Source organism: Haliotis cracherodii, unplaced genomic scaffold (genome assembly GCF_022045235.1).
Source record: "Haliotis cracherodii isolate W230 unplaced genomic scaffold, xgHalCrac1.p SCAF_9, whole genome shotgun sequence".
Lineage (NCBI taxonomy): Eukaryota > Metazoa > Mollusca > Gastropoda > Lepetellida > Haliotidae > Haliotis > Haliotis cracherodii.
The window spans coordinates 9,581,188-9,609,124 of record NW_027266343.1 but is presented as its reverse complement, the minus strand read 5'-3'; the positions used below and the strand labels follow the sequence as shown (position 1 = coordinate 9,609,124).

Here is a 27,937-nt window from a genome sequence, read left to right as displayed (position 1 = left end):
ATTCGATGTAAGCTTATATATTTGTGTACCAGCTATCTGCGTGTCCCTCAATCATTTGACGCACATTGTCCACGGATGTTGTTAGCAGCTTACTTGTACTTCTCGCTGATTTGTCGCTGGGAGAATCGTCAACGTCAACGGTCGTCAAGATATAGTGCACCACAACGCAAATGATAGGCCATTGAAAGAAGACTACTGACAGAGAAAACACGCACAAGAGTTGATCTGTCTGAGGTAAGTTTTACCGAGGAGTGAGTCTGTGTTAGTGTACATGCATTTTACTTTATCAGCTCAGGAATAAATAGTTAACATATTGTTAATGTTTCACCTACATGCCGCTAAGCGGGATATTCCTATTTTCCAGTAACAGATAATACTGTGCTTGTGACAATATATTTGTCATACAGGTAGACTTTAAAAGGCTTGACAACTATTTTGAAAGTCAAACATAGCTGTTATTACATTATTATTGCATAACTTATTAAGTAATTGGTTCGCGTCACTCCAAATAATCCAGTGATTGATATTATGTGCAACGATCCATGTCGGGTGCTGTGACACACGATCAACCAAGCTTTTAAGTCAACAAACTTGACTAATCCATATATTTGGTCGCGTCTTACGACTAGCAGAGATTGCTGGTGATAAAGTCTAACCCAGGAATCCACCGGGGCTATTCGGTTTCAAGGATAGGACATTCTATGTAAACATTATGAATAGGTATTTGGCAGGAATTTATTGGAGCTTCTCAGCTTATCGACCCCGTATGCATCCTTCAAATTTATGAGAATGTGCACCCATAAATGCACAATGTTGTTGGGGAACAAACCATACAATTAAACATGATAATTATAAGACTCTGTACATTAGATACAAGCATGGGTTATTTTGCATAGTGGATACAGTTATATGTAAACATATGCATTCGTACTAGGAAGCCGTACCATATTTTGAGAATCGTGTCACTAGTATCTACTTTAAGTGTAAAAGGTCTTCTATTGTCATTATGTAGAACTACAATGCTGAAGCGGGCAGCGCTTAGTTCGCAGCTGATTCTGCTGCTGATGGTGGCTAAAACTGATGCAGGATTGGCCCCCCTCAACATCAACACTGGGGAAATCAGTCTCAATTCCGAACAATGGGAAGCAGCTCTTACTCAGGCCAGGGCTCAGCTTGAGGAAGAACAGAGTCAAGAAAGTGTCTTTGCGGAAGTAGGTAAGGTATACTTTAGAGGGTGAAATAGTGCGTTGACATCTTCTGTTGTGTATCACTTAACTGAAAGCATTAGGTCTACAAGAGGTGTCACCTTCAAACATCATCTTCAGGCTGTGGAGTGTAAAACCGTTCATTGTTTTTTTAGTTACAGTTGCCATGTGATGCCTCCTGAGATTTTTGTTGAGTGAGTGAGTGATGATATCAGGGCAATAGTGAGTGGGCAGGGACACAGTTCATTAGGGTCACTTCACTGTAACATCATACGAACTATCAATGCATTAACATCTTTTTAAGATCCTTCCCAACCTTACATTGTCCCAAAAGGTATTGGAAAAAATAAGGAAAAACATTACATGAATAAATAAAATTGTACGATTCCGACTATTTCATGAGCATCTGTACAAATACACACATGACATTATGCTCGCACACAAGATATTATGAAGTACTCGAATAGCCTCGTGACATACATACATACATACATACATACATACATACACACATACAACAAATTTAACCTGGCTTAGAAAAGTAGATATGGAATTAGGTATGAAACTGAACAGTTCACCTATAAAGTGAACAATTTGCAAGAAGACCTCTGATCCTCCTCCGTTTGACGTGATTCATGCACACGAGAAATAACAATGTTTGAGGTTGTAATTAGGAGATAACCATACCATACCTCGCTAAATTAAACTTTTGAAACCTCACGCTGCGCGTTCGGTTCCAAATTCAATTTAGCGGGGTTAAATCTACAGGTTACCTAGCTCTACATTGAAAACACAGTATGTTTATCTCCATTCTATCATGACTAAATAAAACGCGAACTCTTTGGTGTAAGCAAATATACTGGGTGAAGAGTCCAGTGTTTTGAGTTGGTTATCGATCTGAATTACGGAATCACCGAACAAAATATGGCGCTGTATGTACTCAAGCAGTTTCTTTACACCGTTATATACTAGCCACATAAAGATGTGGATTATATACTGTGCACGGAGAAAATATATTCTGGATTGAAATACAACACAGCAAGAACAAAATGATGCAGACGCTGTAGCAGCTGAATGATCGGACCATAAGAAAATGTCAACGGGACCTGAACAACATCTGTTACGATGACGTCAGAAGATCAAAATGGAGTAGGGGGTCAAACGACAAAGTCACAAAGTCAATAACGGGTATGACCACCCTGTGCGTGAATCACAGCAGTGTATCGGCGACGCATGGAGTCCACCAAATGGGCATGGAAGGCCTGGGGAATTGCCTGCCATATCCTCCTCAAATCCTGTGCCAAGTCACGGACGTTATCTGGAGGATGTGGAAGACGACGCAGACGGCACCTATTTCATCCCACACATGCTCTATTGGGGAGAGATCTGGAGAATTTGCAGGCCATGGCAGTAACATGACATTGTTATGGTGAAGGAAATCCATTGCGACCCTAGCCGTGTGAGGACGAGCGTTGTCCTGTTGAAATGTCAATCCCGGGCCATGACGTTGCAGGAAAGGAATGACCACAGGCCTCAGAATCTAATCTCTGTAGCCAACACCGGTGAGATTGCCCTGAACAACCACCAAAGGGGTTCGGTGCCGTGCTGTTATCCAACCCCAAATCATCACAGAGCCACCTCCAAAACGATTCCTCTCCACAATACAGTTGCGTGCATAACGTTCTCCCAAACGCCGGTAGACACGTTGGCGCCCGTCACTGTGGGAAATGTTGAACCTCGATTCATCTGTAAAGACAACATTTCTCCACCATATTCGAGGTTGGCGAACATGATTTCGACACCATCTTAGACGGTTGACTCGATGACGGTGTGTCAGGATGGAACGTATGGCAGGGCGTCGTGGTCGAATCCCGTACTGACGTAAACGATTCCTGACAGTGTTGGGATGGATACGGCGCAGTCCAGGAATTGTCTGGGACGTCGTTACTGCCGTTTGGAACCTGTGTCGGAGATGTGTAACTCGAATCCATCTGTCCTGTCTTGGCGTCGTTACTCGGGGACGTCCTGAACGTGGGTGGTCGGCAACGTCATTTGTGTTCTGATAACGCCTCACCAATGCCGATATCGTGTTACGATGGCATTGGAAATGTGTTGCCACCTGTTGTTGCCTCATTCCCGCTCGGATCATTCCAATGGCTTAATGAGGCTGTGCAGCTGTCAATCTTGGCATTATTTGCTTGCGTTATGCTTGTGTCTGCGCCTGAGAAGTTTTGATTTTTTGAATGACCACAGATCATGCTTTCCAAAGTGACAGCGAATTTTGAGTTGCACATGCTGTGTACAGCTGCACAGGATACACGTGCAGTAACACATTGCACGTCCATAGGCCCCCATCAATGACGTCATATCGCATGGCACGTGCATGAGCGTTTGAATGTCTCCAATAATTGCTGTGTTCAAACCTATATTTCATATATGGCCGGTGTGCCCTTAAATCTATATTTTCTTCGTGCACAGTTTCTTTATGTGGCTAGTATACTTCACTCGAACATATGACAGGCATTGAAAGCATACAAGCACGGCAACTTGGTAAGCTAACATGAGGTGGGCATCCCTAAAGAAAACAAAGCAAGCTTTGCAAGGCTTTCGTTCTACATCGCGCGTCATCATTATGACGTCATATCGCTCATTGTGACGCAAAAGATATGACGTCAGATTCGTATATAGAAAAACCGCCCAAATCCCAAGCTCTCTGTGGTTCACAAAACGTAAATACATTCCCTTTGTAGATTTCTATAGTGTTTTCTACATGAATTGTATTGCCACACAACCTTTGAATATTGTTTTCACCGCATCTGTGCATTTTGTAGCCTGTAATTGTAGATATAATTATTTAAATATGCCTACCGACAATGACAATGAAAATAGTACTATTCTATGAATATTAGCTTCCGCGGTGATGCGGGCGTCAAACCAGCTGTTCCAATCAGAAAAGTTTATTGAGTTCATTTCCCGACGTTTTGGAATTGTGATGTTATGAATGTACAATGTAAATGCACACATTTCCAAGTACTTTTCCATATAATTTGGTTATATATACATGTGTGCCTAGTTTGGGAATGTTTGGAATGCACACATTCATGAAACTCCCAATGGTACATAAATATATACGGGGGCACGGGTGGCCCAGTCGTCTAGGGCGCCCCGATTCGCTGTGCAGAGTTGCGTCCCTTGGGCACGCCTGAAACCTATGATTGTGGGTTCGAATCCCGGTTCGTCCCGATTATGTTTCTAGGTTTGTCAGCACCATACCCGTGCTCGTGGGTTTCACCGAAGTGGTAAACGTCATCACTTCGGACTTTTCTCCCACATTAAGCTGACACGCCGTGATGTCACTGGAATACTGTTAAAAGCGACGTTAAACCGAACTCACTCTCTCACTATAAATATATACAAAAACAGAGTCAAGACATTCGTGCTTGTCAAAACTCCTTTCAAGATATTTCGCCGCTCAACGGCTTTTCAGGTGTAATGAAAACTTTAACGTACATTGTAGTCATAGGTGACAAACAGCAGCAGTATTTGTGGTTGGTTTGATTCCCTTCATGAGAACAATGTGTGAAGCCCATTTCTGTTGTCCCGGCCGTGATATTGCTTGAACATTACTCAAAGCGGCGTAACACCATACTCACTCTCTCATTGTTCAAAAGTGTGTCCTTCTCGTATCTAAGACCCTGATCCACTGCCACAACCAGCTGGCGTTAGTCCGTCTGGAGCTGGAGGTGGTTCTCTGAACACTGATGTCCTCATTGTATCAACGTGGAGTTGGACCAAGTTTCAACAGCAAATTATCCATAATTAGCAGTGTCAACTTCTGTCTGTGCACCTCCAGTGCAAGCAGCCTTTCTTCTCTCTGGGGGCACGGGTGGCCCAGTCGTCTAAGGCGCCGCGATTCGCTGTGCAGAGTTGCGTCCCTTGGGCACGCCTGAAACCTATGATTGTGGGTTCGAATTCCGGTTCGCCCCGATTATGTTTCTAGGTTTGTCAGCACCATACCCGTGCTCGTGGGTTTCACCGAAGTGGTAAACGTCATCACTTCGGACTTTTCTCCCACATTAAGCTGACACGCCGTGATGTCACTGGAATACTGTTAAAAGCGACGTTAAACCGAACTCACTCACTCACTATAAATATATACAAAAACAGAGTCAAGACATTCGTGCTTGTCAAAACTCCTTTCAAGATATTTCGCCGCTCAACGGCTTTTCAGATGTAATGAAAACTTTAAAGTACATTGTAGTCATAGGTGACAAACAGCAGCAGTATTTGTGGTTGGTTTGATTCCCTTCATGAGAACAATGTGTGAAGCCCATTTCTGTTGTCCCGGCCGTGATATTGCTTGAACATTACTCAAAGCGGCGTAACACCATACTCACTCTCTCATTGTTCAAAAGTGTGTCCTTCTCGTATCTAAGACCCTGATCCACTGCCACAACCAGCTGGCGTTAGTCCGTCTGGAGCTGGAGGTGGTTCTCTGAACACTGATGTCCTCATTGTATCAACGTGGAGTTGGACCAAGTTTCAACAGCAAATTATCCATAATTAGCAGTGTCAACTTCTGTCTGTGCACCTCCAGTGCAAGCAGCCTTTCTTCTCTCTGGGGGCACGGGTGGCCCAGTCGTCTAAGGCGCCGCGATTCGCTGTGCAGAGTTGCGTCCCTTGGGAACGCCAGAAACCTATGATTGTGGGTTCGAATTCCGGTTCGCCCCGATTATGTTTCTAGGTTTGTCAGCACCATACTCGTGGGTTTCACCGAAGTGGTAAACGTCTGAGACCTGCATCACTTCGGGCTTTCCTCCCACATTAATCTCACACGCCGTGATAAAACTGGAATAAGGTTAAAAGCGGCGTTAAACACAACTCACTCACTTTCTTCTCTCTGTTCATCGATTATTTGAAGCCTGCATGGTACGCTCATCTACCACCATGTAGGATAGAGAGGAAAGAAAACTAACTATTGCATTCGCCATACCTAATCATGGTATTGCCTGTCATTGTTTAAGTGTTTAAGAGGTCGCCTTCTGCCTTAACAATTTCAGCTGACCTGTCCCTCTTTGGGACTCATGTTGGTGAGAAAGGTACACGTATCTCTTGTGAGTTTGGTATTCACATAATTTCTGTTTTTGTTTTGATATGATTTCTCTTTTCGTATATTGATATATTTTCATTTTTATCTTTGGCTGCTCTGTTTATATAGGCTCGAGTAGCTGTCCATCTCTCAGAAATAGAGTTTGTTTGGCCACTATTGCATCTCTTGGCTTTAAGAGATCTACGACAGATAGCGCATGTAACTGCAATTCTTGTTTTAACCTAGCCCGGGCTGGGGCATGGTCTTGACATTCAAGTAACAAGTGAGCAATGGATTCAGCCTAATTGCAAGATGAACAAACCTTGTCATAGTGTATTTTGTAACCGAGACTGAGGCGTGAGATGGCAATTTCAACTTTCTTGTCATTTGAGTATGAGTTTGGCATTTGTTGGATCTTTGGTTGAATTTTGTATAGCCATCTGCAGATCTTACTTGCGTCCCACTGGGCTTGCCAACTTTGGGTTATAGAGGTTTTGATTTTGCTTTTTATCTCTAGTTTATTTAAGGGAGTAGGTGGTGAATTGAAGTGCACTTAGTGAGACTGATAGGAAGACTTTGCTTCCTGAAATTCCTGTATGAGTTTGAGTGCATGATGAATTGCCTCCAATTCAGCAGTGAATACTGTCAGACCGTCAGGCAGGCGAACTGAATGTGCTTTGGGTTTAGAGCTGTGGATATGGATCATGTAACGTTAACGTCATTGTGTTGTTTTTCAAAGTAAAGTTCGGGAATTCTAGGTCTAACTGAAACCCTTTTACTTAATTGCTCCAAGTATTAAATAGTACGTAGTGAAGAGAACTTGAGGGGTTTAAGAAACGGATATGTAATAGACTAAAAACTTAACCAATTTAAAAAACTCAATCTGAAGAAGCGTCATTAACGGTAATAACACTACCAAGGCGAAGCTAGGGGACCAAGTAACGGTTATCACGACCTGCATGTACCATCTGAATTCTGGATAAATGTTCCAAGTTATAATACGACTACAGCGTCGATAGGACTGCTATTGATATTTTATGTATTGTGCATTCACTGGTGGGAAGAGGAAAAAAGGTTGGGTGCCGTTTGGATACGTTAATTTCATCCAGCAAAAGAAGCCCCGTTCAATCTCATTCGAGACGTCGTTGGCAATGGAAATGTCATCGTGACAAAAAAAAATCAAATTTGTTTTCAGGTAAAGAATTAATACCAGATCAAAATATTGTCGCCCAGATCTTTCAGTGAATGTGCCTTTGAAATCTTATGATTTAAATTTATCATTGGATACAATATTGGATACAAAGGGTTATGAAATGATTTTTAAAAAAAATGCATGAATGCATACAACGCCCCGTTTTATGGTAACGCTGTGTAGACTCACTTATTTCTCTCGTTCTCGATTTTTCTTTGAGACACAATATAAAATTCAGTCTGTAAACGTTTGTACAAGTGATCTTTGTTCATAACGCAACTGTATAGTTATTTGATTACATAGAAACGCTCAGAATAGCAAACCATAATCTCAGTGCACACGCAGGTGTGAGGAGTGTCCCCCATACATTTCGCATTCACAATATTCAAAACCTTTACAATCCTCAAGTGCAAGGCACATGTGTAGGTTGACCACTGCAGATCGTAACATCGTCAATGCAGACGTCGTAGTCAAAACATCAAAAAGCGGCGCGTAAATAGGGTTATTTTTGACTTTAGTTCTGTCTGTCAATTTCAAAGGCTGAAACGAAAATACAGCGGAGACTATGTAAAACGAGGCTACTTAAATGATCTCTAGTCCTAAAGAATTACACGCCAGATCGAACAAGTCCGAACCTCTGTTTGCACACTGACAAGCAAGGCTCCGTTCAAGGCCATGATCGGCTGCGCACGTCCAAAGCAAATGGAACCCACCTTCACCTTTTTTAACCCTCAGACGTTCTCCTATTTACAATTAAAAGGCGACTATGCTTGTCGTAAGAGGCGACTAACGGAATCGGGTGGTCAGGCTCGCTGACTTGGTTAAAACATGTCATCAATCCCAATTGCGTGGATCGATGCTCATGATATCAATCACATGATTGTCTGGTGCAGATTTGATTATTTACAGACCGCCGTCATATAGCTGGAATATGTCTGAGTGCGGCGTAAAACAACAAACCAACCAACCACAATTAAACAATGATCGTTGTATGATTTTACTATTTGGTGAGAAAACATGTGCGAAACATGCTTTTTCTTTAGTTGGGTATATTCGTGTTCCCATCTTGGGGGCGCTTAAGGCGCTGCGATTCAATTTAAAAGAGATCAATTTAAAAGGTGAAACCAAACTTTACAAAAAGAGAATAATTCATTTACAGTACATAAATTCTTAGGATCAACAACTTGTCAGATTAAAGAAATATTGCTACTCGGTACCGTATAGTGAACTTTATACAGTGTTTATGCGACTCTTTTAATATTTTAAAGCAATCGCCTGACACCTGAATGTGCTTGATCCCTGCATCTTCCAAATTGCATGATTCTGGATTCATGAATGTTTCTTTCCACAGACCGATCTGCGTCAGTACCTGGCTCTACAACGGACCAGCACAACAAGTTCACATTCACAGCACCTGAGAGTATAACAAAGGGAAACAACAATCGCATCAATGTCCTCCAAGTTACAAAGATGCTACACGCGTAAGCATGCTTCAAAATTGACCTTTATACCATTTGGTGACATCGAGTGTTAAAGTTCGTGTAGACACATTTACAAGTAAAGTAAACTTTGATTCGTAACGAGAAACAACGCGTGTATTCATCACTGTGCGTGATGTCTTAAAACCCATTGATCTAATGAAATCCCATCAGTAAAATGATCAAATAAAAGCAACAAAACCCTTTCCTCTAAAAGCAGAGTCAATTATACGAGTCCGGCTATATCATGAGCATGTGTTTATGGATCACTATAAAATAGACAGATGGCTTGTCCAAGTGTGAGTGAGTGAGTGAGTTTTAGCAATATCCCAGCAACGTCACGGCGGGGGACATCAAAAATGGGTTTCACACGTTGTACCCATGTAGGGAATCGAACCCGGTCCTTTAACGCTTTAACCACTAGGCAACCCCACCACCCCTCCAAATGTGACGCATCAGTGACTAAAATGATATCTGATAAAATTCCCTATAATGGCATGTACTATATGGTCCCGTGTGTGTTCAGGCGAATATTTGACTTGCTTTGGCATATGTTTGTGAAGCACCTTTTTATTTCCACTGTTTCTATTTGATAGTGATTCATCTACATACTAGTATGCATATGATGTAGTTGGAATCTTACTTTTATCATATTTCTAGCAGAGTCATACTTTTATCAGAATCACACTTTTATCAGAATCACACTTTTATCAGAATCACACTTTTATCAGAATCACACTTTTATCAGAATCATACTTTTATCAGAATCACACTTTTAGCAGAATCACACTTTTAGCAGAATCATACTTTTAGCAGAATCATACTTTTAGCAGATTCACACTTTAAGCAGAATCATACTTTTAGCAGAATCATACTTTTAGCAAATTTCTTGTGATTATGGCCAGGGTTTTCTCACTTTTATTGTAATTATTCAATGGTTATTGGGCTACCTTTTTATGATCAATTGCTTCTTCTGCCTCCTTGCATCATATGGGATTAAAGCCTTGTGGCTATCTGTTGAAACAGTGCTATTATGCCAGTTTCCCTTGACGTATCAGTGGAACCTCACATATTAGTAACCAGTCGTCGAGGTACGGATGGCAGAACCGACCTTTCGACCTGGCCACTTTGGCAGGAATCAACATCAGCTTTGTGAACACCCTCGGGGCCGTGGAGATCCCGAATGGTAGAACCCTGAACTGGTAACACCTCCCGTCGAAAGAAAACCTCACTAGACAGGTATTTCTTGAACTCGGGGTGTATGGGTATGTGGAGATTTTAGGTCTATTGACGTTAGCCATTCTCCTGTCTCGACAGCTGAGATCACGGTTTGGTGACTAGGAAATAAGTCGAGTAGAAGCCATCGCTTTCCTGTCCCTCGGGACCCGGTTCGATCGCAGCTTTCACAAGAAGTGCGTCGACCTCGGCACGGAGGAATTCCGCCTTCTCTCGGATAGCAGGCACCGGAGTGTGCTTGAGGCAGTGGACCCCGGCTGCTGGCCTCGACCAGCTGCCTTGCCCCGGCCCCCGCCTCTCTTGCTCCTCCCGGCGCCCTTACCTGAAGGAAGCGGCTGCATCCAAGCAGGTATGGACTTCTGTCCCGGTGCGTCAGCGTAGGAGGGGACAAGTGGAGAGTGGGTCAAGTGGAGAGGCCCGCTTACGCGGTTTTAACGCTTGGTACCTCCAACAAGGCCTTAGAGTCATGGATGGAAGTATACAATTGAGCGGCCTCTCGGACCACCTGCTGAGCCCTAGGGAAGAGGGTAGCACCCATCTCATACGACAAAGCAAGTAGGTCTTGGCGTGTGGAAGTCGAGTATTTAGATACCGACATCCACAGCCTGCGCATGCTCATAACAGCGCACATCGTCTGCGAGGCACAGCTACGAATAGCGTCCCCTGCAAGATGACTGAACTTCCGTTAGTTGCGCGGCCAACTCCGAAGAGTCGGCCGGCCCCTGTCCCGCTAACTCCCTCTGTACAGCCGACAGATACGCGGAGTGTACGGACACACGGAGCTGTTGGCAAGCATTATGATATTGCTCCTCGAAGCATATGTAAGCAGCCTTCAACCGACGGCCCTGCTTGACCTTAGTCAAGTTGGGGGTCTCCGACAATCCTGTCCCGCACGTGCCTCTGCACCCGGCCCGAAGTCGAGCCCCCGATCCGGCGCCGAAAACGGGGAAGGCTCAGACCGTAGCTCCTGCTGGAGCCGAGACTTCACCTCCTCAATCATCGACGCCATCTGCGACTTAAGTAACGCAGAAAAGTCTGCCAAAGACAGTGCAGGAGAGGGTGCCGTGCTTACTACGGGGACCCTCGAGCCTTCTCTCCCGACCCCCGGAGAGGGAGCGGCGGAGACATTCTCGGCCGCTTTTTTACCCTTTTTAGATGGGGAGGGGGGAGGTCTTAGCAGATCTGATATCTACCCCCGCCTTTAATAGACCTCTTTAAAGTGGAGCAAGTCAACTTGTCTCTTTTGGGGGGGCCCGGGGGGTTAAGGCAATGCCCGTCCTCCGCCAGACATTAACGGCAGCGTTCGTGCCTGTCTTAGAACAACCCGTACACAGTTTGAAGGTCTTTGTAAAAAAGACCGTAATTTCTGAGGTGGGCGGGAAGGGTATTAAAGTGTATCAGTGCGATATAAAGATCGGAAAGATACGTGCATAAATTGTGAAACTAGAAGCAAAGGCGTAATGTAGAATGCGATTTGTAACTCGATACTAATAGCCAATGTCGTAGTATAATTATAACACCAAAGGGGGCGTGTTACGCGCAAAGGTGTAAAAACCCGTAAAAAATGGTAAGTGTAGTTTATAAATTAACACACCACCTTGGGTTTTTGTAAAGGAAAAATTGTAGACCAATGCTGTATGATATAACAAAACCCCAAGCCGTTTCTAATGGCCTTGGTGTTACATGTATCAGCCCGTGGAACTACAATATGGACGCCATTACGGCCATTTGAATTCAAAGGTACCGTGCACGTGGCGTATAATTACAACTCTATAACTTTACAATGCGAGGTATTACGCCTTTGCAATGAAAGAAATGTACCATACATGCAGTTTGGTCAGCCATGGTTCTTGTCGAACGATAGATTCTCTTATTTTATCTTGTGTGAAAAATCAACACGTCTGTCTCTTACAGATGACATAAGGAAAGTGATTTGGATGAGAGTTGCTCCACCTGGCGTGAGGCGCCGTGGGGAGTGAGGCCCCGTAAGGGTGGTCGTATATCATACAAAAACGAAGTTTTTTGTGTGGTAACATTTTTTATTAAGGAAAATGATTAGATACGTGCTATGAAACTGACGTATAATTAGGTACATGCCATGAAATTTGCATATCATTAGGTACGTGCCATGAAACCAGGATATCATTAGGTATGTGCCATGAAACTGACGTATCATTAGGTACGTGCCATGAAACTGACGTATCAATAGGTACATGCCATGAAACTGACGTATCAATAGGTACATGCCATGAAACTGGCGTATCATTAGGAATGTGCTATGAAACTGGCATATCATTAGGTACGTGCCATAAAACCGGCATGGCATTAGGTACGTGCCATGAAACTGGCATATCATTAGGGAAGTGCCATGAAACTGACGTATCATTAGGTACGTATCAGGAAACTGGTGTATCATAAGGTACGTATCATGAGACTGGCGTATCATTAGATATGTGCTATGAAACTGACGTATCATTAGGTACGTGCCATGAAACTGGTGTATCATTAGGTACGTGCCATAAAACTGACGTATCATTAGGTACGTGCTATGAAACTGGCGTATCATTAGGAACATGCCATGAAACTGACGTGTCGATCATTAGGGTACGTGCCATGAAACTGGCGTATCATGAGTCATGTGCCTTGAAACTGGCGTTTCATTTGAATGTGCCATGAAACTGGCGTAGGATCAGGTACGTGCCATGAAACTGGCGTATCATTAGATACGTGCTATGAAACTGGTGTATCATTAGGTACGTGCCATGAAACCGGGATATCTTTAGGTACGTGCCATGAAACTGACGTATCATAAGGTACGTGCCATGAAGCTGACGTATTATTAGGAACGTGCAATGAACCTTGGATATCATTAGGTACGTGCCATGAAAGTGGCGTATCTTTAGGTTCGTGCCATGAAACTGGCGTAGCATCAGGTACATGCCATGAAACTGGTGTATCATTAAGTACGTGCTATGAAACTATTGTATCATTAGGAAGGTGCCATGAAACTGGCGTGTTATGAGTCATGTGCCATGAAACTGGCGTTTGATTAGGAAAGTGCCATGAAACTGGCGTAGCATCAGGTACGTGCCATGAAACTGGCGTATCATTAGGAACTTGCCATGAAACTGGCGTATCATTAGGAACGTGCCATGAAACTTAGATATCATTCCATACATGCCATGAAACTGGAGTATCACAAGGTACGTGTCATGAAAAATGCGTATCATTAGATACGTGCTATGAAATTGACGTATCATTAGGTACATGCCATGAAACTGGCATATCATTAGGTACGTGCCATGAAACTGAGATATCATAAGCTACGTGCCCTGAAACATGGAACTTATTCGTATCATTAGCTACGTGCCAGGAATCTTGCATATCATCGGGTGCGTGCTATCAAGTTCAGATATCACTAGGTACGTGCCATCAAGTTTAGATATCATCAGGTACGTGCAATCAAGTTAAGGGATCATTAGATACGTGCCATCAATTTCAGATATTATTAGGTACGTGCCATGAAACTGGTGTATCATTAGGTACGTGCCATAAAACTGACGTATCATTAGGTACGTGCTATGAAACTGGCGTATCATTAGGAACATGCCATGAAACTGACGTGTCGATCATTAGGGTACGTGCCATGAAACTGGCGTATCATGAGTCATGTGCCTTGAAACTGGCGTTTCATTTGAATGTGCCATGAAACTGGCGTAGGATCAGGTACGTGCCATGAAACTGGCGTATCATTAGATACGTGCTATGAAACTGGTGTATCATTAGGTACGTGCCATGAAACCGGGATATCTTTAGGTACGTGCCATGAAACTGACGTATCATAAGGTACGTGCCATGAAGCTGACGTATTATTAGGAACGTGCAATGAACCTTGGATATCATTAGGTACGTGCCATGAAAGTGGCGTATCTTTAGGTTCGTGCCATGAAACTGGCGTAGCATCAGGTACATGCCATGAAACTGGTGTATCATTAAGTACGTGCTATGAAACTATTGTATCATTAGGAAGGTGCCATGAAACTGGCGTGTTATGAGTCATGTGCCATGAAACTGGCGTTTGATTAGGAAAGTGCCATGAAACTGGCGTAGCATCAGGTACGTGCCATGAAACTGGCGTATCATTAGGAACTTGCCATGAAACTGGCGTATCATTAGGAACGTGCCATGAAACTTAGATATCATTCCATACATGCCATGAAACTGGAGTATCACAAGGTACGTGTCATGAAAAATGCGTATCATTAGATACGTGCTATGAAATTGACGTATCATTAGGTACATGCCATGAAACTGGCATATCATTAGGTACGTGCCATGAAACTGAGATATCATAAGCTACGTGCCCTGAAACATGGAACTTATTCGTATCATTAGCTACGTGCCAGGAATCTTGCATATCATCGGGTGCGTGCTATCAAGTTCAGATATCACTAGGTACGTGCCATCAAGTTTAGATATCATCAGGTACGTGCAATCAAGTTAAGGGATCATTAGATACGTGCCATCAATTTCAGATATTATTAGGTACGTGCCATGAAACTGGTGTATCATTAGGTACGTGCCATAAAACTGACGTATCATTAGGTACGTGCTATGAAACTGGCGTATCATTAGGAACATGCCATGAAACTGACGTGTCGATCATTAGGGTACGTGCCATGAAACTGGCGTATCATGAGTCATGTGCCTTGAAACTGGCGTTTCATTTGAATGTGCCATGAAACTGGCGTAGGATCAGGTACGTGCCATGAAACTGGCGTATCATTAGATACGTGCTATGAAACTGGTGTATCATTAGGTACGTGCCATGAAACCGGGATATCTTTAGGTACGTGCCATGAAACTGACGTATCATAAGGTACGTGCCATGAAGCTGACGTATTATTAGGAACGTGCAATGAACCTTGGATATCATTAGGTACGTGCCATGAAAGTGGCGTATCTTTAGGTTCGTGCCATGAAACTGGCGTAGCATCAGGTACATGCCATGAAACTGGTGTATCATTAAGTACGTGCTATGAAACTATTGTATCATTAGGAAGGTGCCATGAAACTGGCGTGTTATGAGTCATGTGCCATGAAACTGGCGTTTGATTAGGAAAGTGCCATGAAACTGGCGTAGCATCAGGTACGTGCCATGAAACTGGCGTATCATTAGGAACTTGCCATGAAACTGGCGTATCATTAGGAACGTGCCATGAAACTTAGATATCATTCCATACATGCCATGAAACTGGAGTATCACAAGGTACGTGTCATGAAAAATGCGTATCATTAGATACGTGCTATGAAATTGACGTATCATTAGGTACATGCCATGAAACTGGCATATCATTAGGTACGTGCCATGAAACTGAGATATCATAAGCTACGTGCCCTGAAACATGGAACTTATTCGTATCATTAGCTACGTGCCAGGAATCTTGCATATCATCGGGTGCGTGCTATCAAGTTCAGATATCACTAGGTACGTGCCATCAAGTTTAGATATCATCAGGTACGTGCAATCAAGTTAAGGGATCATTAGATACGTGCCATCAATTTCAGATATTATTAGGTACGTACCATCAAGTTGTCATATCATTAGTTACGTGCTATCAAGTTGAGGTATCATTAGCTACGCGCTATCAAGTTGAGATATCATTAGCTACGTGCTATCAAGTTGAGATATTAGCTACGTGCTATCAAGTTGAGATATCGTTAGCTAGGTGCCATCAAGTTGAGATATCATTAGCTACGTGTTATCAAGGTGAGATATCATTAGCTACGTGCTATCAAGTTGAGGTATTACTAGCTACGTGTTATCAAGGTGAGGTATCATTAGCTACGTGCTATTAAGTTGAGATATCGTTAGCTACGTGTTATCAAGTTGAGATATCATTAGCTACGTACTATCAAGTTGGGGTATTATTAGCTACTTGTTATGAAGGTGAGGTTTATTAGCTACGTGCTATCAAGTTGAGATATCATTAGCTACGTACTATCAAGTTGAGATATCATTAGCTACGTGCTATCAAGTTGAGGTATCATTAGCTACGTGCTATCAAGTTGAGATATCGTTTGCTACGTGCTATCAAGTTGAGATATCATTAGCTACGTGCTGTAAAGTTGAGATATCATTAGCTTCCTGCCATCAAGTTGTCCTATCATTAGTTACGTGCCATCAAGTTGATATATCATTAGCTACGTGTTATTAAGTAGAGATATCATTAGGTACGTGCTACAAAGTTGATATATCATTAGGTACGTGCCATCAAGTTGACATATCATTGGGTACGTCCTATCAAGTTGAGATATCATTAGCTACGTGTTGTAAAGTTGAGATATTATTTGGTACGTGCTATCAAGTTGAGATATCATTTGCTACGTGCTATCAAGTTGAGATATCATTAGCAACGTCCTATCAAATTGAGATGTCATTAGCTACGTGCTATCAAGATGAGATACGAGTTGTTTTGACGTCTGCCAGGATCCGCGGACTGACGTGATTGTGACTCCAAATTGTTCATAATTGTTATCCTTGGAGTGTCAGAACAGTAGTGATACCCGTACTTGTGGATTTAAAAAAGATTGTACACGCCTATATGTATCAGTATTTTTCTCTCCACTGTGGACTATCCTTAAGTTATCAATGCAGCCTTATGTCCAAGTAGTTCCTGGAAATGAATGGTTACATGGTATACTATTGCAGAGCGAAAGTACCACTTGAGTCCGTGCCCTTGATGTTGAAGAATGGTTTTGGTCCAAAGCTCGAGTGCGATTCCAGCCTTGTTGAACCGTGTAACACCTCCTCCCCCTACCGGACAGCTGATGGTTCCTGCAACAACCTGGTGCATACAACCTGGGGCAAGGCATCCATTCCGATGAGACGATGGCTGGATCCCGCTTATGATGACTGTAAATGTGTTCACATCACAATTTATTTCGAATATAAATTGGGGTAAAGGTGGCCCAGTCGTATAAGGCAGCGTAATGCTATGTGCGAAGGTGTGCCATATTGCGTGCCGGAAAACTACTATCGTGGATTTGAAACCCATTATCACTTTGCAGGGTATGAACCATGCCACGCATTACCTAGCACGATACATATTTTGGATGTCAAGGTCCTTGTTATCTCATCATTCGTTTCTTTATATAAGTTTCATTAATCGGAAATCTCTTTTAGATATATCTTCCCCACGAGAAAAATCCACTGGGTCGTCCTCCAAGTTACCCAGTGCCCGCCTGGTCAGCACGTCTGTCCACACCCCGTCAACAGACGCTGACCGCCACACCTCCTACACCCACATGTTGATGCAGTGGGGTCAGTTCCTGGATCACGACATCACCAGCACACCAACACAGCAACTGTCTGGAGGTAACAGAAAAAGCTTCTTGGAACTTATTTTTCGACATGTTTGTTATCTTCATTTCCGAAAGATTCACCATGCACGTCCTTATTCACTGAGCAATTGCTTAAAATAATTTTTTAAAGATTTTTAGATAATTCTTTTTCAATCCTGCATGTTTCTAACTATCTGAGGCAAATAGGTCGTTATCAACCTGCATAATTATGACCACAAAAACAAGGCAACTAAAGTAGAACATGTTTCAGCTGAACGTCTGTCCGGGTAGGAATAGGAAACAAATATTGATTTTCTGAATCATAAAATTCTTGATGAGGAATATAACTTTAATTACGGCAGTTGAAATACAGATCACCATCGGTCTTGGAAATCTACTTGATTTTTTTAATGCTGATTTTGTGGATGGTTCTGTACTGCTGGACGGTACAGAAATTATGTCAACCAAGCGAAGTTCCATATCAAATCGGCACAGGCTCAGTTTCACAAAGGAAAGCACTTCGTACGACCTTGGCATCGGGTCCATCCTTGGATGAAGTCGACTGGTCTGAAAAGTGAAACAGAAGGCTTTCTGTTTGCCTCTCGGGACCAGTAACTTCCCACTCGAAACCGTCAATGTGTGATTTTGCATCAAAATGTAAATATGAAATGAAGACATGATGGTGTAGCTCGATCATGTTATTACAGTCTTCGCCATGCTTGTGGTTTTGAGACAGAGGTCCATCAATGGTACGACCAAGAATATGAAGAGGGCGTCATGGAAAATGTTAAATACGAAATAGGATCGTATCCACGCCTTTTTGAGGTATCGATTGAAATAAATTATATTATTGAATTCTATGTCCCTTCTGAGACTAATGTGATTGATAAGATTCAGGAAAACCATGGCAACTATGTGGACCTCGCTTTCGAAATGTCACGCTTGCATCCCAAGTACCAGTTTGTCGGACTCCCCATTGTTCCCGGTGCCGTAGGTTTGGTACCTCCCAATCTGTTGACTGATACTGAGAGAGTACCCAGGTGTGCTGCTAGGAATACAGCCCTTCTGACAATCTGTGTAATGCAGAAGGCTGCAGTGATGGGGAGTCGTCACATTCTCCCAAAAGTTCTAGGTCGGTTTGACAAGGCACCGCTTCCTGTGAGAAGTCCCATTCGCTGTCTGGGCTGCGTGTGGAGGGGGCACGGACCCTGAGATGATGATGAGCCTAACCAGCCTGACTGTGCGAGGATCACCCAAACCCTCTTTGCTGCATTTTTTATTACATAATAATAATTAAGACCGGACAAACCATATAAATTGTCAATGCAAGAGGATAACCAGCCTAGATTTTTGCTCAAACAGATTCCATTTGGCTCACGGACAAAATAGCTGTGGAAATTATATGCAAGAACCACTGACAACCAGTGATGACACCAGGTGTTCGCGAAAAGGGTAAGCATGTCCTGCCCTACCGGTAGCACCCGCCATTCATATAATTTGCATAAAAATGTAAGTATTCATTGCTTGACGCTGCACAGAAGACATCTCTGCTTGAAGCAGAGTCTATTGTGTCGTTCCAACATTATCATAAGCATGTGTTATAAACAAAATAATAAATCGTTGCAGGTCCGAATGGCGGTTCTTCTGTTGGATGCTGCGGTCTTGGTATTCATAGAGCAAAACGAGGGGGACGACCACCAGAGACATTACCAGATCTAATTAGGTGGGCAAATTACATATATATCTTCCCTTTAAAAGTGTCCCTGTTTGCATTACGTATTATATTGTAGGCCTTCTTGATCAACGATATTTGTTTTATTAGATCACTGTTCAAACATAAAATCCCAATCCCAACGATATTGACAAGGACGCTAAACATTATATTTTTACTTGCTGTTTAATTTTGTTCGAAACAAACGTGCTCGAGATCGCGATGCTCTTCCCTTAGCAGGTGAACTGGGAATTCTTTTAATTTTGTTCAACATGGGCTTGTATTAAAACAATACTTTCAATGTAATAATGTTAAATTAAGCATTGAAGGACTTTCCTCATTATTGATTCTTTTATCAGCGAAATAAAAGTCGACCATGCCATCACATTAGTTAGAATTATAATACTGAACATGTATTGGGAAAGTTTTAATGCTTATTTAACTGACATTTGCTGCACATTTGAGCCGAATTATAGCCTTTATGCGGTTAGTCTACGCTCGCCCACACTGATTTTGTGTTACACAGAGGCAATCAATTTGGTTCTTTTCAGGCCGCAGTGTTTTCCCATCGACATTCCACAACCCGATCGACACTTTGATTCCACCTGCATGAACTTCGTGCGCTCGGTTCAAGTAGCGAACGAATATTGCTACGCAGGTAATATGACACACATCGTTATTTTGTAAGTCATAACGTTAAATCAATCGTGGTACCAGTATTGCTTTGGAGAATAGTGGTGTAGTCGTCTAAGCCAACACACAGTTCTCATAGCCTTATTAAGCTGTCATCTAAACTAAATACTCCTCATGTTCGCACACTCAATCATGTCCAGGAAATGTCAAGTTTACACATTGATAAGGAAACTCTTCGCAGACTGTTGTGCCGCATGAGACAACTTGCCCGTGACCCGTATGGTACAGTGACACATACTCGTTGTTCCAATGACAAGATATGCTTGTTCCAGCTCCTGTGGAACAGCTGAACCAGCTCACAGCCTACATAGACGCCTCACAGGTTTACGGGTCGTCACAGGAGGAACAGAACAAGCTACGGACATTTGTTGACGGTAGGAGAACATATGAACGGTCAATTCAGGAGGAGGACCAATTAATGTGGTCCAATTCCCGTAAAATAGCCTCATTTACTACATTATCCCATGTGAAGCTTTCGTTGATGATATGATCTTCGTCTTTATCGTAAATAATGCAAACTGCAAACAGAAAAAGAAAAAAACTTCGCTGATTTAGATATTTCAGAAATATCAAAGAAGGAATAATTCCGTGTTGGGTTGGGATTTTCGGATCATGAATATTGTCATCGGCTCTGCTGTTGAAACAAAGTCACGCTTCCAGCTTCTTCATGAACTGTTGATGAGGTAACTTTCATTATTTGAAAGAATACAATAAAGTGACGTCATTTGAACAATCAAACCTATGGAACAATAGGGCGTGGACGTACCAGTAATCATGAAGCACAAGTGATAATTTACAGTGAGACCTACTTGAAACAGTTTCTGTAAACGTCAATGCCAGAGTATATACAGTCTCGATTTATCAGATGAAAAACATTTCATGTGGCGTAGAAAGTGTAAATTATATGAACAGATCACCGAAAGGCAGTGATGACACCAGGTGTTCGTGCAAGGGGTACCCATTCTCCACATGCTGCAATAGGAAATCTTTCGTGGTTAGATTGAAATAGGAAATAAACTTATATTGGTTTTGGTAAAAATCACAGTGAATCTATCTGTAATCAATCCAGTCTTTCAAGAAGCTGTTGATATAATTACATTGTACCTTGTTTCAGGTCAGTTGAAGATGAGATGTGCTCACTTGCCAAACGATTCGCAGTCTAGTTGTACCACACCAAACAGTCCTAGCTACTGTTTCCTAGCAGGTAGGAAGAGCGTGTAGCATCTTCAATAACCTTTATGAATTTTTTTGCTGCTTTACTTTGATAGAATCTCTCAGGAGATGAAGCAAATCCGCATAGTAGGCACCGGAAATCGTCTTTTGGCTTTCTAAGTGATCAACAAGGATCCTTTGCATCCTAGAATACAGTGGCCATACCTTTCTGCACTGATCTTGAAGACTTGAATTTCTTTGGTGCTGGAGATGTGGAATAGTGCCATTCAATGAATTTACATTTTGACTCGGGATCATAGTGGTAGACTTATGTTTCATCACCTGTGACTAATCTCTTTTTTCAATTTGATGAAATCCTCCTCAATTATCTCTAAATTTTCTCTGGCAATGTCGGTTCCATTTTATTTAAGATCAGAATTTGGAAACCGGCACAAAATGAGCAGATATCTTATTCATCTGAAATGTTCATGAATAATAGTTTCAATGGATCCATGGCTTAGACCTGTATCTTCAACAAGTTGAGCAATGGTAATACATCTGTCCGACAGTATAAGCATTTTCTATCTCCTTGATTGAATCTTCATTGGTGGAAGTTGAGGGAGGCCCAGACCTTGGGTCATCATCCTTAAAAATAGCTGCCAAACGTTTAACAGTGGAATAGCTCGGGCACATATCCCGTACGCTTGTGACATGCGGTCATGAATTTCTGGGGGAGTATTGTTCTCCTAAGTCAAAAACTTGATGACTGCTCGGTACACGTTCCTTTCGTGTCCAACTGTCTGTCACTAATAAACAAACGACCTCAAACATTTGACTTGTTCGCTTTGTTATGGCCCACAGTTGTAAGTTAGTCAGACTTAGAACGTTTTGACCATCCCTCGTATTTACGTTTGCTTTGGCAAAACACTGGCCCAGAAATGGGATGCGACAATCGATGAGACGGGTGTTGGTGGGAGCAAATTACTTGGGTGAGTAGATTAAAACTTGTAAAGACTAGAAAATGAAGACCAGATGGAAAATATCTGTCTTTGCTTAATAGTTGGAAGAATTGCAACGCAAATTCGGCAAATGAATCTCTGATCGGATTATCCATATTTTCGAAAGAACATGCTTGAGAGTGTCTGTTTTAACACAATGAAAATGAAAACTATACTTTGATATTGGATAGTTGACTCTCCAGCGCCGGCACGACGAGTGCATTGGGCCAAAATATCACATGACAGAAAAGTACTTCTACATTTGTGCTATCATCCACAGTATACATCCTATATTCATAATGATGCCATTAACTACTCTGTTATGCTCTAGTCTCATCCATCAAATATAACACCCATTGTTCTCAAAGTTTAGCTCATTATCTTAGAACATTATATTATGTTTACTTTCATTCAATGGTAGAGCGTTTTAGAAACGTATAAACTTAATGTTAATTATAACCATTCCTATTATTCCTATTATTAGAAACATGTATTTAATTTATGTTTCTGGTCCGTATCAGTCCCAACCCCAACGCCGGGCTGTTATATTTTTCGGAATTTTTAACCAAGGGCAGGTAACTATATCCTGCTTTCCCCTAAACGAACCTACAAACTGCAAACTGCAACTATGCAGGTTGGGTGTGTGAAGAATATAAGGCCTTTTGGGCTTGTCAAGTAAAGTTTAAACATAAAAACATGTTCTTCCTCCATGTAAATGACTGGATAAAAGCCGCGTCATATCTCGTTTCAGGTCAAATTTCAAAGACCAGAAACATAATAGATTTGGGGCATTAAGAAACCATTATTATTTATTTTTTAAGGTGATCATCGAGTGAATGAAAATCCAACTCTTCAGAGCATGCACACCATCTTCATGAGAGAACACAACCGCATAGCTAAAAAACTAAAAGAACGCAACTGCCATTGGAGCGATGAGATCACTTTCCAGGAAGCAAGGAAGATAGTCGGCGCTATCATACAGGTATGAATATTCTATTTTTCTTAAAAAAGAGTTTTTTTAATCAATATCGACAGAGAAAGAAAATGCACAATTACTAAATAAACTGTCTGTCGGTCTGTCTGAAATGAATGTAAATAATAATGTTATATGTATCCACTGCAAATATATGTAAATTCAATATACTCGGGATTTCAGAAAATCACGTACGATGAATACTTGCCTATTATCATGGGCCAGCAAGCAATGACCAAATATGGCTTGCCAATTGGGTCTTGGAGCACTTACGCCAAGGTTTATAACACAACGACAGATGCCAGCATCAGGAACGCCTTCGCTACGGCGGCTTTCAGAATGGGACACTCCATGATCCGCAGCCACTTAGGTAGCTACAGCTCTTCATATAGTAATCTCGGTGAGGACGAACTAAGCCAGACCTTCGGCAACACGAATCTCATTCTGAACGTCAACAACAGGAAGGTTGGTCATTACTGTAGAGGGCTGGTTAAGGACGGAGTTCAGAATGCAGAACACAAACTGACGCAGGAGGTCACGGACAAGCTGTTTGCTGACAGTAACGGAAATAGTCTTGACCTGGCAGCTCTCAACATCCAGAGAGGAAGAGACCACGGGCTACCGTCTTACACCAAGTGGAGGAAGTACTGTAACGTTCCAACAGCTACATCCATCGACGGCCTGGCCCCCACGACACACACAAATACTACAGTGAACCTTTTGAAGAAAGTGTATAAGTGAGTGCGGTCCATTTTCTGAAGAAAATACTCCTATTGCATCACGTTATGTAGTTAAATAACTAGAGAATAAAATGTACGGGTCACTTATTCTGTAGCAATGAATGCAAAAACACTCTAGACAACGATGACCGCCGGACTTTGCCGAATGATGACGGAAGCCCGAAAATTATATTGAGGGCGCGGTCACTAGATCGTGACTAGACTGGTTTTTCGACAAGTTGTGACAAGTACAACAGAGATAGAAAGTGTTCTTTCTGTACACGTTATCATCCACTGAGCCAACACCCTGAATCACACCGATCCATAGTTACATGTCTTTTTCCAGACACATCGACGACATTGACCTGTTTCCTGGGGCTCTGTCTGAGAAGCCTGTTCCAGGAGGACTTCTGGGACCGACATTTACCTGTCTCCTGGGGAAGCAGTTCCAGGCCCTGAAGGAAGGAGACCGATTCTGGTTTGAAGAGAACAACGCATATGTGAAATTTACTCCGAGTGAGTGAACATTAAAACTACGTGTGTGTATTCCGAGACAAGCAAAAAGCACTGACAGGCAAATTCCGAAGGACCATAAAATAACATCGACTTTATAAAGATATTGCCATAATGGAATCGAATAGTTTTCCCATCATTAGAACTTAACAAATTGTTATTCCAGAGGAATACTGAAGAAACATTTGGAGTGTGAAATCAAATGTAATAAATCGTTGTGAAAAGAATTTGGCTCACTTTTCAAAGAAAGAAAATTGTCTGTCTTGAAGCAGTGACTGAAAAACTAACATTGAAAAAACTCATTGATAATGTTACGCTTGAGCCATAGTATATAATTCATGTGTCATGTATTTAAAGCATCTCATTACAGGACAAACATACTGTGTTTTTATTTTATTTAACACTGTTCAATCTACATATAACCTTGTTCTAAATTGACAGCACGTTAATCTCCATTCTACCAGGACACTAAGAAATGATTCCCCTTTTGTGTCAGCGAATACATTGAGTAAAGCGGCATGGGTTTAGTCCATTGTTTTGAAAGTGTTATCGATTTCAATGCTGGAAACACTGATAATACCCTTTAAACAAATCATGGCTATTGAACATTATTGTTTTTACATCAGTATGCTGTACTCGCATATATGACAGGCACAGAAGTGCCATCATGAAGTGGGCACTCCAGGAGAAGAGTAAGGAAGCCTTGCATCGTTCAGTTCAAACCGCACGTCACTATTAAGACGTCACGGCGCGGTCGTCAAATCATCAAACATGGTTAATATGATTTGATCAGTCAGTGAGAATTGAATAGATTCATGGTAATGTTATGATTTGTTATCAGACCAGCTGAATGAGATCCGGAAAGCCAGTCTGTCCAGGGTAGTGTGTGATAATACGGACACCTACATGATCCAGAAGAACGCTTTCATCAATGGATCTCTGTAAGTAGTGTTCAACACTTTGAAATTATAAAAAAATAGTCATCATAATATAAAACAATGTGCATGATCTCTTGAAATAGCAATTGCCACCTGAACAGCAGAAATACCTCTTATTCATCCCCACTCATGATCAAAGCATTTTATTCATTTTATTATTGGAGGCAAGATCCTTTCCATAAGCACCATATATCTCTGCTGAAAGAAGATCATTGTCCGATTCCTACAGTGACATGGGCATGTGGTTATGAATCTCCATCAAATGGAGATGATAACTGGTGTTAGAAAAGATGAGCTTAAAGGCTTTTAAGTTTTAACCCAGTGGAACCCCATTGCTTTCTTAGTGAAATGATTAAATGAAATCGACAAATTTCTTATAATCATAAGACATCCCTGAGTCAATTATACGAGTCCGTATGTAGCATGAGTATGTGGTAATGAATTTCTGTCCACAACTGATGACACAAGGTGTTCGCGAAAAGGTGAACGCATCATACTCCAGCGTTGTTACCATCACAAACAAACGCAAGGGCGAGTCAACTGTTCACTTACAACACGGGAACCTATGGTTCAAGTTAAAATGGTGAATGCCACTTGACATCGTTTTGGTAACTGATGCGTCAAATTTTAAAATGCCCTTCAATAATACATTTTGAGAACATTACGAAGGCCTTGATTGTTGTAACACTGGTCAAATAACTTGTTCCAGGTCCTCGTGCTGTTCTCTGGATGTAATTGACCTCAAGCACTGGAATGATCCGAGCACAGGCACCTGGACGTCCTGGGGAACATGCAAAATCGGCAAACAGAGTAGAAGTCGCTCATGCAAGACCTGTGACTGCAGCGGTCAGAGCTATCAGATTCGTAGATGTTTTACATTTTGCTGGTGGTGTTTTTTCAGACAACCTACGTATTAACAAGCTGTAATTTTAAGCTGTACGTTTTAAGTAATATAATACAGGTAGCGAGTATCACGTGTTACTTTTTTGTCCGTTACCTGTTGACAAACCTAAACAATTTGTCACCTTTAGCTTGCTTGCTCAGAAAAAATATACCTACTAATCACAACTGATATAAGGGTCATGACACGAAATCTATCCTTGTTTGACAGAAGAGTTGTGTTATTGTATATTAAAAAACCATAATGTTGGGTTGTTTCTCTGTTATACCATGCTGAGTGAGTGTCACCGTGTTTCGCTGACTAGTGCCGCTCTGTTCCCCGGCTTAATTTCCGGCAGTCGCTATCTTGCAGCGTCAGATCGTTTTGTGTTAGATAATTAATTAATTTGTTTTAGCAGCTCTCCTTTTAATGCTGTATTACTGTTGAATGGATAAATTGCTTGATTGTATATTTGCGCTGATAGAATTACAGTGCGCAGAATGGGGTTATCTTATCTTTTTTTTGTTTACCATTAGTACAATTAGTAGTTATTTAATAAACCTGTGAACCTACTGCCACATTTTCGTTATCACTTCATTCTAATTTTATGACACCCCTGATCATTGATGCACATCTCCGTGACTCAAAGATATGCTTATCGTAAAGTAATCTTGTAACCCCCAAGCACGGGTATGGTGTTGACAAACTAAGGACTAAATTGTATCCTGCAGCTAAGAGACGCAACTGTCCTCAACATTTTGAAAAGCTTTACGTCTTCACCATGTCTGTATGGCTGTAATGTCACTATCGTGCAGAACAATTGTACGATTTTAGCATCGTTGCTGATTACTGTACCCTGTAACTATTGTTGCTGTATTACTGTACCCGTAACTATCGTTGTTGTATTACTGTAACCCGTAACTATCGTTGCTGTATTACTGTACCCGTAACTATCGTTGCTGTATTACTGTAACCCGTAACTATCGTTGTTGTGTCACTGTAACCCGTAACTATCGTTGCTGTATCACTGTAATACGTCCGAACCATTGTTGGATTATAGTATACATCACTACCGTGGCAGTAATATTCCATAATGTCACCACATTACAATCTTATTGTAATGCATCTCTGCCATGTTCGAGATTAATACGCCACAATCGCTAGAGTATTATTGTTATAAGTCATCGCCGTTGCTGTATTAACAACATGAAAATTTAATCAACCCAAGATGGCATACTTTGATGAAATAAATATAAACAACTGAATTGTTTAAAGACATCTGGGCACTGTTTAATGCCGATTGGGAATGCAATCAGTTTGGACCCGGACCCCCACGGCAAATACAGGTACCCCACACAGGAGGCCACCTCCTTTAAGTGGTGGTCAGCAGAACAGGTAGCAGACCCGTGAAGATACGAGGTAGAACAGGTCTTCAGCAACCCATGCTTGCTGTAAAAGGCAATTATGCTTGTTGTAAGAGACGACTAAGGGGATCGGGTGGTCAGATTCGCTAAATTGGTTGATACATGTCATCGTATCCCAATTGCCGTCATATAGCTGGAATAGTGCGGCGTAAAACAACACACAAACAGTACCGGTAGCAGGCAAGCGTTCAGCCTGCCAAACTAATGACATGAGATGACTAATAGCGAGGGGCACCATCATCGACAACTCATCCAGACTCCCACATATGTATTGAATATCAGATGAGGGGACCTGCATCAATGAGCCCTATATACGTCTTATTAACAAACCAGAAACCCTACAACTGCCCGGGGATTCCGCCGTTACAGTCTGCTGGATTGCCCCAAACAGC

General features: G+C 41.9%; 2 protein-coding genes across 2 annotated transcripts in view; both read left to right on the top strand.

The window, feature by feature from the left end:
* Positions 1 to 27,937, top strand: part of LOC139452392 (salivary peroxidase/catechol oxidase-like) — a 163,198-nt gene that overhangs the window by 60,230 nt on the left and 75,031 nt on the right. The window lies entirely within an intron of this gene.
* Positions 86 to 27,282, top strand: LOC139452690 (salivary peroxidase/catechol oxidase-like). Its single transcript, XM_071234238.1, has 14 exons — positions 86 to 234; positions 1,013 to 1,215; positions 8,838 to 8,967; positions 16,913 to 17,118; positions 17,387 to 17,578; positions 19,171 to 19,267; positions 19,807 to 19,913; positions 20,221 to 20,322; positions 21,063 to 21,152; positions 22,920 to 23,080; positions 23,255 to 23,808; positions 24,137 to 24,306; positions 25,145 to 25,244; positions 25,951 to 27,282. Exons 2-14 carry the CDS (start codon positions 1,020 to 1,022, stop codon positions 26,156 to 26,158), a joined length of 2,313 nt encoding a protein of 770 aa, XP_071090339.1. The 5' UTR covers positions 86 to 234; positions 1,013 to 1,019; the 3' UTR covers positions 26,159 to 27,282.